The sequence below is a fragment of the Lampetra fluviatilis genome, chromosome 3 (genome assembly GCF_964198595.1).
Source record: "Lampetra fluviatilis chromosome 3, kcLamFluv1.1, whole genome shotgun sequence".
In the NCBI taxonomy this organism is placed as follows: Eukaryota; Metazoa; Chordata; class Hyperoartia; order Petromyzontiformes; family Petromyzontidae; genus Lampetra; species Lampetra fluviatilis.
The window spans coordinates 29,658,565-29,673,961 of NC_136277.1; the positions used below are offsets into that span (position 1 = coordinate 29,658,565).

At 46.0% G+C, this 15,397-nt stretch overlaps 1 protein-coding gene across 1 annotated transcript in view; it reads left to right on the forward strand.

Moving 5' to 3' along the window:
- The window catches only part of LOC144930983 (A disintegrin and metalloproteinase with thrombospondin motifs 7-like), a 92,185-nt gene that overhangs the window by 26,991 nt on the left and 49,797 nt on the right, over positions 1-15,397 (forward strand). Inside the window, exons 5-11 of the mRNA XM_078854815.1 lie at positions 2,521-2,604; positions 2,973-3,097; positions 7,688-7,837; positions 8,681-8,827; positions 10,633-10,783; positions 12,812-12,904; positions 14,675-14,820. Coding sequence (XP_078710941.1) covers positions 2,521-2,604; positions 2,973-3,097; positions 7,688-7,837; positions 8,681-8,827; positions 10,633-10,783; positions 12,812-12,904; positions 14,675-14,820 — 896 coding nt within the window. The remainder of the gene's footprint in view (positions 1-2,520; positions 2,605-2,972; positions 3,098-7,687; positions 7,838-8,680; positions 8,828-10,632; positions 10,784-12,811; positions 12,905-14,674; positions 14,821-15,397) is intronic.

Here is a 15,397-nt window from a genome sequence, read left to right on the forward strand (position 1 = left end):
ATAAGTTATGATGCGCTGCCAAATTCGACTTTGAGAAAGATTTCAAAGGATTTTTGCCAATTTAATGAGGAATTTACATTTAAGAGACAGAAAAACAGTAATAAACATGAACGCCGACATACATAAAAGCCTAACATTTTTGTTTTTACGAATGCGATGGAACAAGGGAATTGAATTTGGGGCTCGCTACATTGTAAATAGATAAAGTATACGTAATATAAACTAACTCTCAACATGTTTTGATCGCTCCTCCACGTTTTCTCATAAGTCACACAAAATTTCATATGGGCGTGGAATGCATTCACTCAGTCAGCTGAGCAGGTGCATTGGTGAATCAAAGTCACTAACAACGAAAACTGAACTTGAAAATCAGGAGCCTTGGTCGAATGCCAAGACCATGTTTAAAAATATCACCCGCGAGGAGTCGGGGTCAAAGGCAAATTTGGAAGTAACGAAAGGTTTCCCTTATCTGCTGGTGCTATTTTTCTACGACAGAAGCAAACGGCGCCTGCAGGCTGCGCCATTGATACTGTGCGAGAGAACATTGCAATGTTCGTGGGGAACGTCAACACGAACGTCAACACCACGTTGTGACGACAACCACACTAATACACAACTGAAACAATTGCCTGCCTTGCTAACACCACCCCGACTGGAGGCGTGCACAAGGGATCTTGCTGTACTTTGGACAAAGTAGCCTTAGTTGTGTTTTTTTTAGGTGTGGAGGTAAGTGGTCCTTTTTTGGGAATTGCCAGACCAAACAGGTTGAGAACCACTGTTCTTAACCCTCACCTCAAGAAAAACTGATACACTCATCCCCCAGCATAACTCAAACCAATCACCGTTAAATATTAAGCCTCTGCATTTTGAAAGCATTTATTTTAAATCCCTGCTGGACCACTGATCGAATCTTAGTGATCCATAGCTCGCTCCGTGGGTGGTATCGTAGCGAAGGTTTGGTTCATTTCACAAGCACTTAAAACAACACAAGAAACACCACAGGCCTCGTCATTTACGCTGCACCTGTGCAAACATACAATGGGTCACACGTGGCGGTGCTTTGTTGCAAAAAAAAAGGTTTAAAAGGCTGTTTTTCCTCCCACTCTTTCATATACATTCTTTGAACGATTACGGGGGTCATGGAGTGCTCACAATCGGATCAACCCTGTGAGGGAAAACCGCGAGAACATATTCCATGAATTTCATTAAAAGTTGCTCAAATCGTACTGAACAATGACCTTCATGGGTATATAGAGTTCTGATGTGTTGTATTTCTCGTAGAGAAAAACATCACATAGAGCCACCTGATGGTCAAGTGCCCAGATTATTGTCAACCATGCAGAGAAAGCAACAGATTGCCTCGGATTGATGGAAACTGCCAGAGCAGTGATTTGGATCCTGACAGAGTTGTTTAAATTGGCCAACGTTTCTACAGACTAACAGTTGTACAGCTTGAGGGGCAAGATTAACCACCCATTACATTCCGTCAAAGGCCTGGTAAGATCCCTTTGTAGGCTCAATGGCAGAATTAATATCACTAGCCCTAATAGTAATTTTGGCTTAGTCCATAAACTGCACACTATTACTTGTTCTTATAACCTGATATTAACTTATCTTGCCATTCGATTCTATCAATTGAGGTATGTAAGGACCTTAAGGTGTTTTGTGGTTAAAATGCGGGCGTGGGTCTAAGTCGGGGGGGGGGGGGGCGTGCCATCGAGGGGTAGCTCGAACACCATTGATGGAGTGCAGCCGCTCGAATGAAGGCGGTGAATCTGCAAGCGAGCAACCCTGATCGGAATTCTGAGATGGATTTTCAATTTTCATCAGTGCGCCGCAATCTGAATAAGATGGATTTAATTAAAATTCCGCTTTACGTGCCTTTTTTGGCCCTGATATGGCACTTTTAATTACGCGTTCATGGTCGCCGTTTGCGTGAAACTTTTTGGGTCATTGCCCGGGCAAATCCATAGATGTCATATCTAAATCGCACCCCCAATTACACCGACGTGAGTGAATGTTTCATCAAGTGCTATTTCCACCGATAGTATTAAACTGCGGTGGAGTGATTTAATAATCCTTTCAGGCACGATACTGAAGCGGTATTTATATCAGCGATGCTTACAAAAAATTACAGACGTAGGGATTTCACTTAAATATTGGAGGATGCCAAAAAAATTATATTTAGTGTTATGATCTGTCGTCACCCTAGCTGATGCCTTTTGCTGCCAGTTTCAATCGTATATTTTACGACACGGTTTGAATCCCTACCTCACCTTAGCTGAGACTCCATCCCAGGGAACATGTCATTGTAAAAAATCATTTTAATCAAAGTCAATCCTTGAAATTTCAGCTGCCCTCAGAAATTGTGACTCCTTGAGAGCGTGTAGCAGAACCGCTCTCTCGCCATTTGTCTTCTGCCGGGCGTGCCTATAGTGACGGCTGGCATACGGCACGGGAGGAGAGAGAGAGAGTTTTAATGAGACCGGTGATTGAGCGGAGCTGGGGCTGCCCCCGCAGGTCGCCGGATTGTTTCGTGAACCGAGCATCGGGAACCTCATCAAGGTGGTCCTGGTGCGAGTGATTCTTCTTGAGCAAGAGGAGGTGAGGCCCGGACGCAGAGTGACCAGTGGAGGCAAGCGGAGGGGAAATATTCTTCTCTTCGCACCAAAGACGACGGCACTCGGATTTCCCAGAGGAAATTCCACCCCCCATCCCTTTCTCTCTCTCTCGCCACCACCCAATTACATGCTTTTATTTATTTAATTTCTTCCTGTTTCACGTTTGCAAATCTGAACGGATGTGAAAGTGGGCGCGTGCTCTGTATTAAAATAATAATAATTAATTGGCCACTCATTAATTTATTATCATGCAGTTTGGTAATACCGGTTGAACAAAAAAATATGTATTTTACTGGTTGGTGTTTTTTTATCCCCCTGTATTTCCCATGCCTCTCGTTTGTGTGCAATTAGCAAGACCTGAAGATCGTCACGAATGCTGAGAAAACTCTGGCCAGCTTTTGCAAGTGGCAGAAAAACATTAATGTCGGAGATGATTCACACCCAAACCATCACGATGTGGCCATTCTTCTCACCAGGTACAAAGACAAATATTTCCCCATGTAGCCTTTAACACACTGTTGGAGCAAGCACTGCTTGCCCAATATCCCCGGTACATTGCATCGATGAAGATGATTACTGTTTGCGAGCACCTATTAAGGGCTGCACGTTGCATGATGGAGTCATGTAACCATCGTCATGCCTGACCTGTGTTGCCAAATTGCTGCGCCAGATACTTATTTAAAGCTGAATGGACCTAGGGGAGGCCCACGACTGGTTTAGATATCCCTCAACACTGATGTTAGCCGACACTGGGAAATTGGTACTCGGTTTGCCGGGTTCATAGCGCAGTGGCACAAAGCATCGGGCCATCACTGCACACGCACAAACACACGCTCGTGAGGGGCTCGTAACAAAAAACCCCAAAAATTGTGGTCAGCGTGGGTCAATGTGACCGTCGTTGTTAGTTGACTATGCAGTGGCTATGGGACAAACGATTGTGTGAGCTCAAGTGTAGAGTATTGCAATACGTAAGCAATGAAACGAATTGTATTCCGTGTTCTCGGAATTATACGACACGCTTCCCTCCACCTCCCTCGGTATTTTAAAGCAAAAGTTGTGGGAGTGTGTTTTATAATCCGCGCGTGTGACGTACATATGCGCACATAAAAGCAAGGTACACCAACATCAAAGACGTAGGTTGTTAGGTGCAAGGGTTGTTAACGATTATGATTTCACGAAGTTACAATCCTTGAAAATCCACTGCAGGATGAAGGCCTCCCCATGCCACATCAGCCAGTGGAGTTGCTTTAACTGTACCGACCACGCTGGTCAATACGGGTTGGTAAAATGCGGGACCATAGATCTATTCAGATATCCCTCACCACTGATGCTAGCCAAGGCCTCGACACAGAGGCGTGGCTTTCTCTCTGTGCCTATGTTTGTTCTCTCTCTCTATGTATCTCTGTGATATCTGTCTGCTTATATGTCTGTCTATATGTCTCTGGTTCTGTGTTTTATCTCTCTCTCAAATTTAGCATTCTCAGGAAGAACGTAATCAACGAGGTAGGGTGTTGACTGTTATGTTATCCGACTCTCTGTTGTATTACATTCCATTTCTAAGTATACTAGATTTGTGTTTCTATTTCATTTATACCTGATGACGATTGCTTGTGTTGCAATCAAAACGTCGTATGCTAGTATTTAATTTATTATTTTATCTTTATACGTGACTTTACAGAAAGAACCAAAGAGTAATCGAACTGAGGTTGCTGGGTTCACAGCTTGTAGCTCTACACACCATGCCACCGCTTCTCACCCACTGATACATATTTTGATAAATGAAATACACACATTATATTTGAGTGATGCATTCAGTTTTCAAGATTGTTTTTCGACTAAGCGGAAACAATAACAATTGTCGCGTTCAATGCTTGTTCAACGTGCTAATGAATTTGTTTGGCTGTGTCGGGTGGAGGGTTTCTAATGACACAGGTTTGGTCAGATCATTTGCGTGGCCTAGCCCAAGGATCAGTTATGAACGAGAACCTGAAGAGAAGAGGACATAAAGTGTATGGTTATGTTCAGACAGCTGTACGCAGTGTGCCCGCTGAAAACAAAGTTATAAATACGACCAAACTACATCATTCAGCTCTGTGCAAAGAGGCGCCTCACGATTCATTCCCAATCCAAATAGTGTGTTCTTGCCCAGATTACCGCCGCAAACGTACTCCTTAAAAAAAAAGTGTTTTTTGAAAAATGTTCTTCTTATAATATATGCGGCAAATTTCCTCATGCAACATATACATGTGGACGGGTTGTCAGGACCGTTCTGGATCAGATTACGGGTTGCAATGTATGTTCTCTGACACCTTCATGCAGACCTATTTATTTGTACAAGTCACTCACTCCCATGGCAATGGGATTATTTGCAGTGAAGGGCACTGATATCCCGGCAAGCAAATCAAGATATTTTCTTTTTGCTGGAGGTGCTTGACTCGAGATACTTCACTGGAGCTACAGTACTTTAGTGCAGCACATATTGCGTAGCGGAGGCTGAGCAATGCCTGTTGTGCAGAGCGACATGGCACAAAAAAACAACCTCACTGAACATTGCTTTCCTCTGTCACCCAGTGCTCATAATCGCGCACGCCACTTGACAAGGTACGCATTTTTGGCTGGGTGAACTCCTGAGAGGCCCAAGCAGGTTTCGTATCCACCTGTTACGTGGCAGGACCATGAGAGATAGTGACCATTGGCGAGGTCTTCATCCAACAATAATTTGAGCGCGGTCGAGATGTTTGCATGCTCAGAAAACTGAACTCAACCCCACAGGATCATTGTGTGGATCTTCTCACTACCACACCAGAGATGCGTATGTGATAGCTTTTACACAGAGATGCACACGAGTACAAAGGCGGCAAAGAATCCTCTCATAGCCTACGTTGAGTGTTGGCGCAAGTGTTCCTTTGCAAGGCCGGCATGGCGCTCGAGGATGGAGTGTGGCAAGTACTAGGCCTGAACGTTTTGGGGAAAATATCTATACTCTTTGGTTCTTTTGGTAAAGTCACGTAGGTGATAAAAAAATAAAATAAAAAATAAAAATCACGACGTTTCGGGCGCAACACAAGCGCCCGTCATCAGGTGGGACAACCACAGCAAGAAACAATTGCTGAAATGGTCAAGAGAGCTGCTGCAAAACTAGAGGTTATATATGAGCGGGGTGGGAGGCAGGGAGGGGAGGCAGAGGTGGGGGGGGATGGTGAGGCTGCTCGCGTACGGGGGAAAGGAGAACAAAGGGGGACGGGAGGGAGAACGGCAACTGCAGGAGCGGAGGTGGGGGCGGGGAAGCAAGCGGGGCTGGGAAGCTGATTTTCTGACAGATATTGCGATTGCGATTTGCGATTACATTTTTTTAAGTCAAGCTTCAGTTCAATATTCACTGTGTAATAGATTTAAAAACATGTGATGGAGCATTACCACGTGATACCATCAAAATATGAACTGCTCTATATATGCTAATGCAAGGATGAGAACTTAAACGGTATGAATTACTTCCAACATGTAGTAAGCATATTTATTATGATAAAACAATCAAAGATAGAACGATTGTTAAGTTAAATAAATAAAGTTATTAATAACAAAAAAAATACAATTCCAATAAGAAAGTAATAGGACTTTTCAAATCGCAAAAAATCGCAGCCTTCGAGATTTGCTAATCGCATTGTTTCAAATTGTGATTTCGATTTGAAATCGATTAATCATTCAGCCCTAGCAAGTACCACGCCTGGCCGGCCTTTGCCTCCCCAGTGCGAATGTTTACGATGCCACACCAAGAAGGTTCAGGGGCAATTCGAATATCACTCGCTACGAATGTTAGCCGTGGCTGGGAATTGAACTCACATTGTTGGGTGCACAGTTCCGTTCCCCGGCCCACCACAGTCACTGCCATATTTGAAATGAGGACAATTGTTTATATGAAAGGAAAAAGAAACAACGCATAATGGTAGAATTTTGATTTAAAGCTTTCGTGACTGCAGGGATTCATCTTCTTGGTTCTTTCGGTAAAGTCACGTAGAAGGGAGCAGCCGTCCTGAGGATGGCTGCTTGCGTTGTGGCCGAAACGTCGTGATAATTATTTTATTATGTTTTATTTTGTTATTTTATTACTTCCCTTCTACGTGATTTTACCGAAAGAACCAAGAAGATGCATAATGGTAGATTAGAAGACGAACCTATTTTTCTTTGAAGTAGGTTTCCCTGCAGCATGTAAAGCACTTCAAAGCAAATACACGAAAAATGCTGTAAAATGCATAATAATACCATTTCAAAGATGACAATGGTGGTGCACGGGTAGCTCTGGAAGCTATCATTTTGTATATCATCTCAAAGAAGTGAGCCAAGATCAGTAAAATCGTGGATATGAATCTGGTTTTCAGCCATCGGTGATTAACCTGGATTCTGAAGTGTAGCCATTTGATGTGTCTTGGTCCAGTCACAAACTGCTGTCTTGATTTTAATTATTCTAGTTCTGAGATTTACACTTTCTGAGTTGACAGGCGTGCAGCGAACACTATTCAGGGCATGTAAAGGTATATCCACAGTGCAGGATTATGTTAGTGACTCATAATTAGGTCCTTGCCATCATCTTTCTGGGTCATACTTTGACTCGTGGTTGTACACAGCTAGCTGTCAGAGTTTTGAACAGATAGTTATTGTATCACGATGATGACACTGATGATGACAGTGCTAACAGTTATGATAATGTTCATAATAATTATGAAGATGTCAGTGATAATCACGCTGATGAAAATTATGATGAGAAATATTATGATGCAACGATGATAATGATGTGTCTGATTGATGATGATGATGATGATTCAATGATGACTGTGATCATTATGCTGATGATCATGACACTTACGATGATGATGATGCAAACAATAAAAGGCTGCTCTCTGATGCTGATGTTAATACAATGATGCCGCCGATGATGACAAAGAGGATTATGACAGTGATGATGATGATGACGACGACGATGATGATGCTAAGAACAACTATGATTATGATGATGATGACGACGACGATAATAACGATGGTGACATGCGGTGCCGATCTTTCGCCCCAAGGAGGGAGCTGTGCGCGGGACGAGGTGAACCGTGCGGGACCCTGGGTCTGTCGCACCTCTCGGGGATGTGCGTCCCGCAGCGCAGCTGCAACGTGAACCAGGACATGGGCCTGCCCCTCGTCTACACGGTGGCACACGAGTTGGGGCACAAGTGAGAAACGCCGCGATCACCCACACGGTTCCACCGCGCCTCGATCTTGCACCACCGCATACGCTTACCGGGCTCAACCTACCGCCCTCCGTCCTCCGCTCACCACCCGCCACTCATCGTCTTTACTTTGGTTTTCCAAAAACACTCCAACCTCCTCCTGTCCTCTGTATATCATCATTTGTATTCTTACGTTGCCTTAAGGAACTGCGCCAAGTATACATACTCTGGTTTGTTTACAGTTGTGTTCCTCCAACAGATATGTTAGATTGAAAACTAATTTTTTTATAACTGCTTTTTTGTGTTTAGTTTGTTGTCCCCCGTCCCCAGTACCCCCGATTAGCACGGTTGGCTATGTACGGCATGAAAGAAGGTCAACATACATACATTTGAAGCTCAACAACATACATCACCCAACATCATCCACCACTCACTGATGCTGGTGTTAGTGTTGTTGGTGATGCGAGTAACTCTGGTGGTGGTGGTGGTTATAGTGGTGGTGACTGCTGCTGATGGTGGTTATAGTTGTGGAAGTTGTAGTGGTGGTGGTAGTTTAAGTGATTTTTTTGGTGTTGGTGGTGATTGTGATGATGATGATGCTGATATCACAGATTCTGGCGGCGGTCGTGACAACTTTGATGCCGGAGGCCGTGTTTGATGCCATACCGATTCTGCCAGTAGCGGTCGGTGCTGATTCCGGTCTCGGTGACACTTGCTGGCGGTTGCAATCGCAGGTGGCGGCAGCGGCACCGGCACCGTGTCCGGCGGTCGTTGCAGCTCCGATTCTGCTGCCAGTGCTAATATTCGTTGTGGGTGACTCGCCACCTCGGTCGTGTCGGCGTGCAGCCTGGGCATGCGCCACGACGGGCAGGGCAACGATTGCGAGCCCGGGGCCCTGGGCCACCCGCTCGTCATGGCGCCGCATATCGTCTACGACTCGGCCTCCCTGGGCTGGTCGAGCTGCAGCCGGCAGTACATCACGCGCTTCCTCGAGTGAGAGCCCATCCTCCTCCCCCATGCCACACGCAGGGCCCACTTTCTGTCTGCTCCGATCATTCGAAGGGTTTTAATCCTCGGTCGCCGGGCCGTTGAGATGTCACTTCTCTTTTCCAAGAGAGATCTGGGTGTGTATATATATGTATTTATGTATGTCTGTTGGACTTCTTTCGCACCGTACGTAGCCAACCGTGTCAATCGCAGGTTGCTGAGCGCAAGCCCAAAGGCCGAAAAATAACGAGAAAACGGCAACAAATGGCGTCGTGGAAGTTGCAATCGATAATAAGTTAATACCATTCATGAATTGAGCGAGGTGCTAAAAATTCGGGGAAAGAGACGATGGGATGGAAGCACGGAGAGTCGAGCGGCGCGCAGAAAGAAGCAGAAAGAGAAGTGGTGCGACCTGCAGTGGGGTGGTTGAACACTGTGTGGGTGAGATTAAACAGTGAGTGTCTGGTAGACCGAGATCCCAACATTGGCATTGGAAATGCGGAAAGTTCACAGAAACGGTAACCGTGGTAGTAGCGATAAAAGAGTCAGAAGGATGTGACTGACCACTGCTGAGAAATTGACCAGAGTGAATCAATGTGCGTGCTGGATCATCAGTGAACTATACATTTTGAAGACAAAGCATTTACTGTAAGTTCGTACGGTCTGAGCAGTGAAATCTAGCAGTTTATTAAACCTGAAACGGGGAGGGGGGGGGTACGGTTTTCATCTTTTCATTTAAAACAGATGCCATAACGTCTCGCGTACGACCCGCCGCATCAAACTTCAAAGGAGACACAATTTCGTGAACGTGAACAGTCATTTCCAGTGAAATAAAAAGAGGTACAGGTTGTGTGAAGCAGCTTTGGCCGATTTTGAAGGCCACGTGCAACACCGATGACAATAGACAACGCTGCAACGGCAATTTAGACAGCTGGCTGTTATGCCTCGAAGGTAATTGTCCTTGGACAAAAATAAACCGACTTGAATCGTTCCAAGTAAACCCAATCCACCGGTGCTGTGTTTGTAGATACTGACAGGGCCGACATGCTCGGAGAATAAACAGGTGGCACGGAAATGTTATGCAGCATCCCGAAGGACTTCACTTCATTTCCCCTCTCTGTCTCCCCGGTCCCAAAATAATGACCATTATAAAAGCACATTAGTGCTAATATTAGCATTGATACATTAGCAGAGTATTGCTCTGGGGCCTAATTAACCCGTCAACGCCCTCACATCTGCTTATCGGGCGAATGCCAAACCGCCACAGCGAGTGTAAAGCATAATATAGCGTGAACTGCCTTTGACCACATCACCCAGAATCCGCCCGATTCTTGTCAGATCTTGGAAGACCACCAGGGTTGAGCCTGGATAGCGTTTGGCATGTGGTGACCATCATCTACAAAAACAGTTGATTCCGCGATGCTGCTGACAGTGGTGCACGAGCGCAATTAACAAACGATACACTCGCCGCCAACAACACCTTACCACCTTAAAATAAAAAAATATATGTTTCGGTGACGCATTGGACAATGGCCATTCATCATGCACACAACAGGTTCCCATAGGGCTGCGAGTCTACGTGGTGGGTAGCAGAAAGGCAGATCAGCAAAATTAATTGTTGTTCTGGACTATGTTCCGACATAAATGCTCCCCGCATTAACCATCCTGCATTGACCAGCGTGGTAAAGTACGGTGATGGGGAAGCCCTCGACCAGCAGTGGATTGGTGCAAATGTAGATGCACAACAGTCAGTGCTTAGTGCACCACACACATCAAATCTCTCGCTGTTTCACGCCTCTGTCTGACACCAGCCGGGGATGGGGCAACTGCCTGAACGACTGGCAGAGCCACCACTTCGTCCCCACGGGGATGCCCATGGTGCCACCCGGAGTGCTCTACGATGCCAGCCACCAGTGCCGCCTGCAGTACGGCACCACCTCGGCCCACTGCCCCAGGATGGGGGTGAGTTTCCGGCGCAGCGCCTCGCTAATCGGCGGGGCGCCTCCCGCTCTGGCGTCGCGCCGCAACGCCGCGCCAGCCAGAGCTTACATTTGTTACCTAATATTTCTAGGGTTTCTTCTATGTATACATGTATGTATACTCTTAGTTCTTTCGGTAAAGTCACGTAGGTAAAAAATGAAATTAAAATTAATAAAAATAAAATAATAAAATCACGACGTTTCGGAGGCAACACAAGTCTCCGTCATCAGGTGGGACCGTCACAGCCAGATTTGCTGCATCACAAATCACGACGTATGGAAATACTTGATGCAGCAAATCTTGCTGTGACGGTCCCACCTGATGACGGAGACTTGTGTTGCCTCCGAAACGTCGTGATTTTATTATTTTATTTTTTATTAATTTTAATTTCATTTTTTACCTACGTGACTTTACCGAAAGAAATAAGAGTATGAATCCTTGCAGTCACGAAAGCTTCAAATCTAGAACATGTATTTACGTTGAATTTATTTCGCACTGTATGTAGCCAACTGCGCTAATCGGAGGTGCGGGGAGGAAGGACAACAAACTAAACACAGTTGTTAAGAAAAGAGTTTTCAATCTAGACTTAAAAGTGCTTATCTCCAGTGGCGTCCTAATATAGGAAGGAAGAGCATTCCAGACGGCCATTATGTATGTGTGTTGAACTTCTTTTGCACCGTACATAGCCAACCGCGCTGATTTGAGGTGCCGACTGCAGTAAGCATATGATTCGTAGCCAGAGCCACTAGTGGAGAGGGATATCGGACGTGGTGTGCAAGGTATGGAAATATCTTCCTCGTAAGAAGATCCGGACGGACCTATCTGAAATGAATTCCAGAGTAGTGCCAACTTAACCTCCAGAACACTTATGTTTACACCTCACGTCTTCCTAACCTTTGACCTCCCACCTTGTGACCGTTTTCAAATAACATGTAACCCTCTTAATGCTTCTTACTCTCTGGCCTGGTGTTAATGCAACTGGTGCCCTAGATTGAGAAAGAGCACCCTTTGAAAGGGTGATTGCCCTACGCTATTAATATAATCTACCAAATAGCAGTGACACAGTGGTTCTCACACTGCACTATAAAAACAAATGTTCTCATGCCAATACACTTTTGGCGTAGCCCCTCCACTGACTTGTGCTCTGGGTAGTTGTCAGAGTGTCCTACCCCCTATATGGCCCTTGCTGTTTTCTCAGCTGTATTTCCAATTCCTGACATGTGTCACCAGCACGCTGCCAAAGCTGACATATCCGAAAGTGCTGACATTTAAACGTCTGATTTTCACACGCAGTGTGCATAATAAATATTTAAGACGATTTGTGAGATTAAGTCCTTCCTTTCATTGTAATATGTGAAATTTAATTTATTGTTCTTGAACTCGAATCATTTTCTAATCAACCCACCAGGCTTACTCGTAGGCTCATTATTTTATATCCTTGACCAATGAGATCACTATTTTTTGGCTGCAAGGCGTTAGGAGATAATAATCCAATAACCGGGTTTGATGGCATGAATGGACTGTGTGACTGAGCTGGTCTCTTCTTATTCCCCTATCAATGTGACAATGAGAAATGGCCCTTTTATCTCACGTGTGCTACAGCGATATAGGATTGCTGAGCATTATATCTCTGTGTGAAAGCCCACCTAGGGCAGTGTGTGGTTGATGGGTATGTGACTGTTGTTTACACTCAATCACAAGAGCTTCGGGGGCTTTGTCCCAAATTTATATGGCCCAAATTTATATGGCCCTATATATTCACGCAGAGATCCTGAATTGTTGCCATTTGCACTAACAAGCTTTTGCAAACGAACCATAAATGAACGCTTGTGGCTGTAATTGCTCTTTGGTTTCCCATTTATTTTATTTTCCCAGCCTCCAAAGTTTCGTTGTTGTTTGCTTTTCCCTTTTCCAGTTCACCTCTCCAGAGCCTTCCACACACCCCTTTGGGTTTTTTTTCCCCACGCCATCTCCTCCCTCTCCCTCTCTTCCCCCTGCCCCCGCCGACAGGATGTCTGCCGTGCGCTGTGGTGCGAAGTGGGAACCGCGTGCTACTCCAAGTACGACGCCCCGGTGGACGGCACGTGGTGCAGCGACAACAAGGTGTGCCAGCCGCTAGGCCGCAGGCTGCCCTGCACGGCACCCAGAGATGCACGCCGCGGGTCCCCATAATCACATGACCGGCGCCGCCAAAGGCTGTGCGGCGCAGTCCGAGTTCGATTCCCAGCCACAGTCAACATCGGTGGCGAGGGAAACCTGAACTGGTCCCAGGCCAACACATTCACCAACGCATACTGACTGGCAAGGTGAAGTACGGTCAAACAAGCCCCATAGGGCGCCACGGTGGTGAGATGTTAACTACCTCACTTGGTATACAGGAGGTTGTGGGCTCGATCCCGACCCTGACGCCTGTTGTAAATTTGGGGTTTCCATGTTATCCCCGTGGTCGTGTGGATTTTTATCCGGGTCTGGTTTTTCCCTCCACATTAAGAAACACGTGTTTCTAAATGTGGAGAGAATTTGGCTGCTATAAATTTCCAGATGATAAGCCACATCATTGAGCTTTTATTTGTGGCCAGGTCACTTCTGAAAAAGAGTGATATAGCTCAGTGGGCCTGACGTGGTGAAATAAAAAATGGCTTAAAATAAATAGTTATGATCGACATTCAGTGGGGAGGCCTTCATCAAGCAGTGGATTGACAAGGGGCAGCAGTGCAAAAGCACAACCTGAGGCTGAACAATAGGGCAGTAAGATCAACACTTCATAATATGCAGGGGCATTTGTATTCACACCCTCAGTGTAACGCCGCGTGAGTAGGACGAGACTCAAAATAGCGGACTTTGGAGGTCAAGTTGGTGTCGGCCGTGTAATTGCTGCTTCTGTCAAATTGTTTTGACAGAGGGAAGGAAGTGATCGCAAGGCACGGTGGCATGCATGACATTAGTCACGATGACCTCTGTAATTCGTATTTTAGGGCCTCTTCTGCCACAAGGAGAAGCTGTCTCTGAATGGGAAGGGAGGATTGCTATTCTTAGGGGAGCACGGATCCCTAGGTTACTTTATCATTGCTGCCTCCTAACTGAAAATCGTACACTGTAGTAAGCTAGAATTTCAGCAATTGTTCCTCCAATTTAATTGATGCGCATAGTGCAAAAGCAATCATATCGTAAAGTTACTTACATTATACATTTGTCAGGAAAAAAAGAATCGGTAGATATCTATTTAGCATAATCCGCCTGCGTGCATCTCGTGTTCGTGGTGCAACCTTTCACGCGAACATTTCCGCTAGATTATTCGCAGGGCTCATCCATTTTTTTTAAGCAATATTATTTACATGGAAACATTCAATTAAAAACTCACTTCCCAACCAAAACACTCAGTTGTTCCTGAATCAACGCCCGTTAATATACAGTGTTATAAGCCAATGAGATATTACAGAACAGTTTATGTCTTTCCACTCTCACCACCACTCCAACTCCCAATGTACATCCATATGTGTGTGGTTGCGTGGGTGTGTTGGTCCATGTGTGTGTGTGCATGTGTGCTTGTGGGGAGCGGTGGTGTAGTGGTTAGTGAACTGCGCTACAAACCCGGTTATCCGAGTTCTATTCCCGCTCACAGCCAGCATCGGTGACAAATATCTAAACCGGTTCTGGGCCTCCCTTAGGTCGACTCAGACTTAAAATGAGTACCTGGTGCGGTTAGTAAACATCATTGGGGAGTCAAAGCCAGCCCGGCGTGGCGCTGGATACCCGCCCCCTCGCGTGCCGGTGCCAGCCTTAATAGTTGCTACACGCTACCAGCACTTGCCCCCAACAGTGTCAAACGTGATACATGATACGGGGGGGATATTTGCCTTTGTGCGATGCCAGTGGTGCGTGGGAGGAGAGTGCGTGGCGGCGGGGACGTGGCCCATCCACGTGCGCGGCGCGTGGGGTCCCTGGAGCTCCTGGTCAGTGTGCTCGCGAACGTGCGGCGCGGGCGCCCAGAGCATGGAGCGGCATTGCAACAACCCCACGTGAGATTTGCTCCTCACCCCCCCCCCCTCACATCCCCCCCGTCCACCCACCCACCTCCCCCAACTCCTCCGATTCCATCAGCTTCCGGCGGCAGTCAGTGACCACCACAGAGATTTACACCATTGGAACCTCATGTGCCAGTAAAAAAATATGATAATTGGTTTTTTACCCTTCTATCTGGCGCCTTTTGGCGTCATCTGGTCCAACCCATGTGAGACTAGGCTCTAAGGAAAGCTGTCTCGGGTGTGGACCAATCAACTTCAAGGACAGTGCATACAGAGTTATGTTTTTTGTTTGCATTATGACTGCAGGTATTGTGGTCTATGCAAACATGACTCCTTGTAAAAAAGGTGTCAGTTTTGTTTCCAGATAGAAGGGTAAAAAAACAATTATCACCACAGAGATGTCGCGAAGCAAGGCGACAGAGTGAGTGCATGCCACACACTGCGAGGTTTGTTGGGTGCCTCGCTGATTGTTGACTCCGAACGCTCCTTATTCCCTCACCAATGGAGCCGATTTCGTTTGTTGATTTTAGTTTTTGTCCCGATTGCGTTACCACATTGCTGCATTTGTATC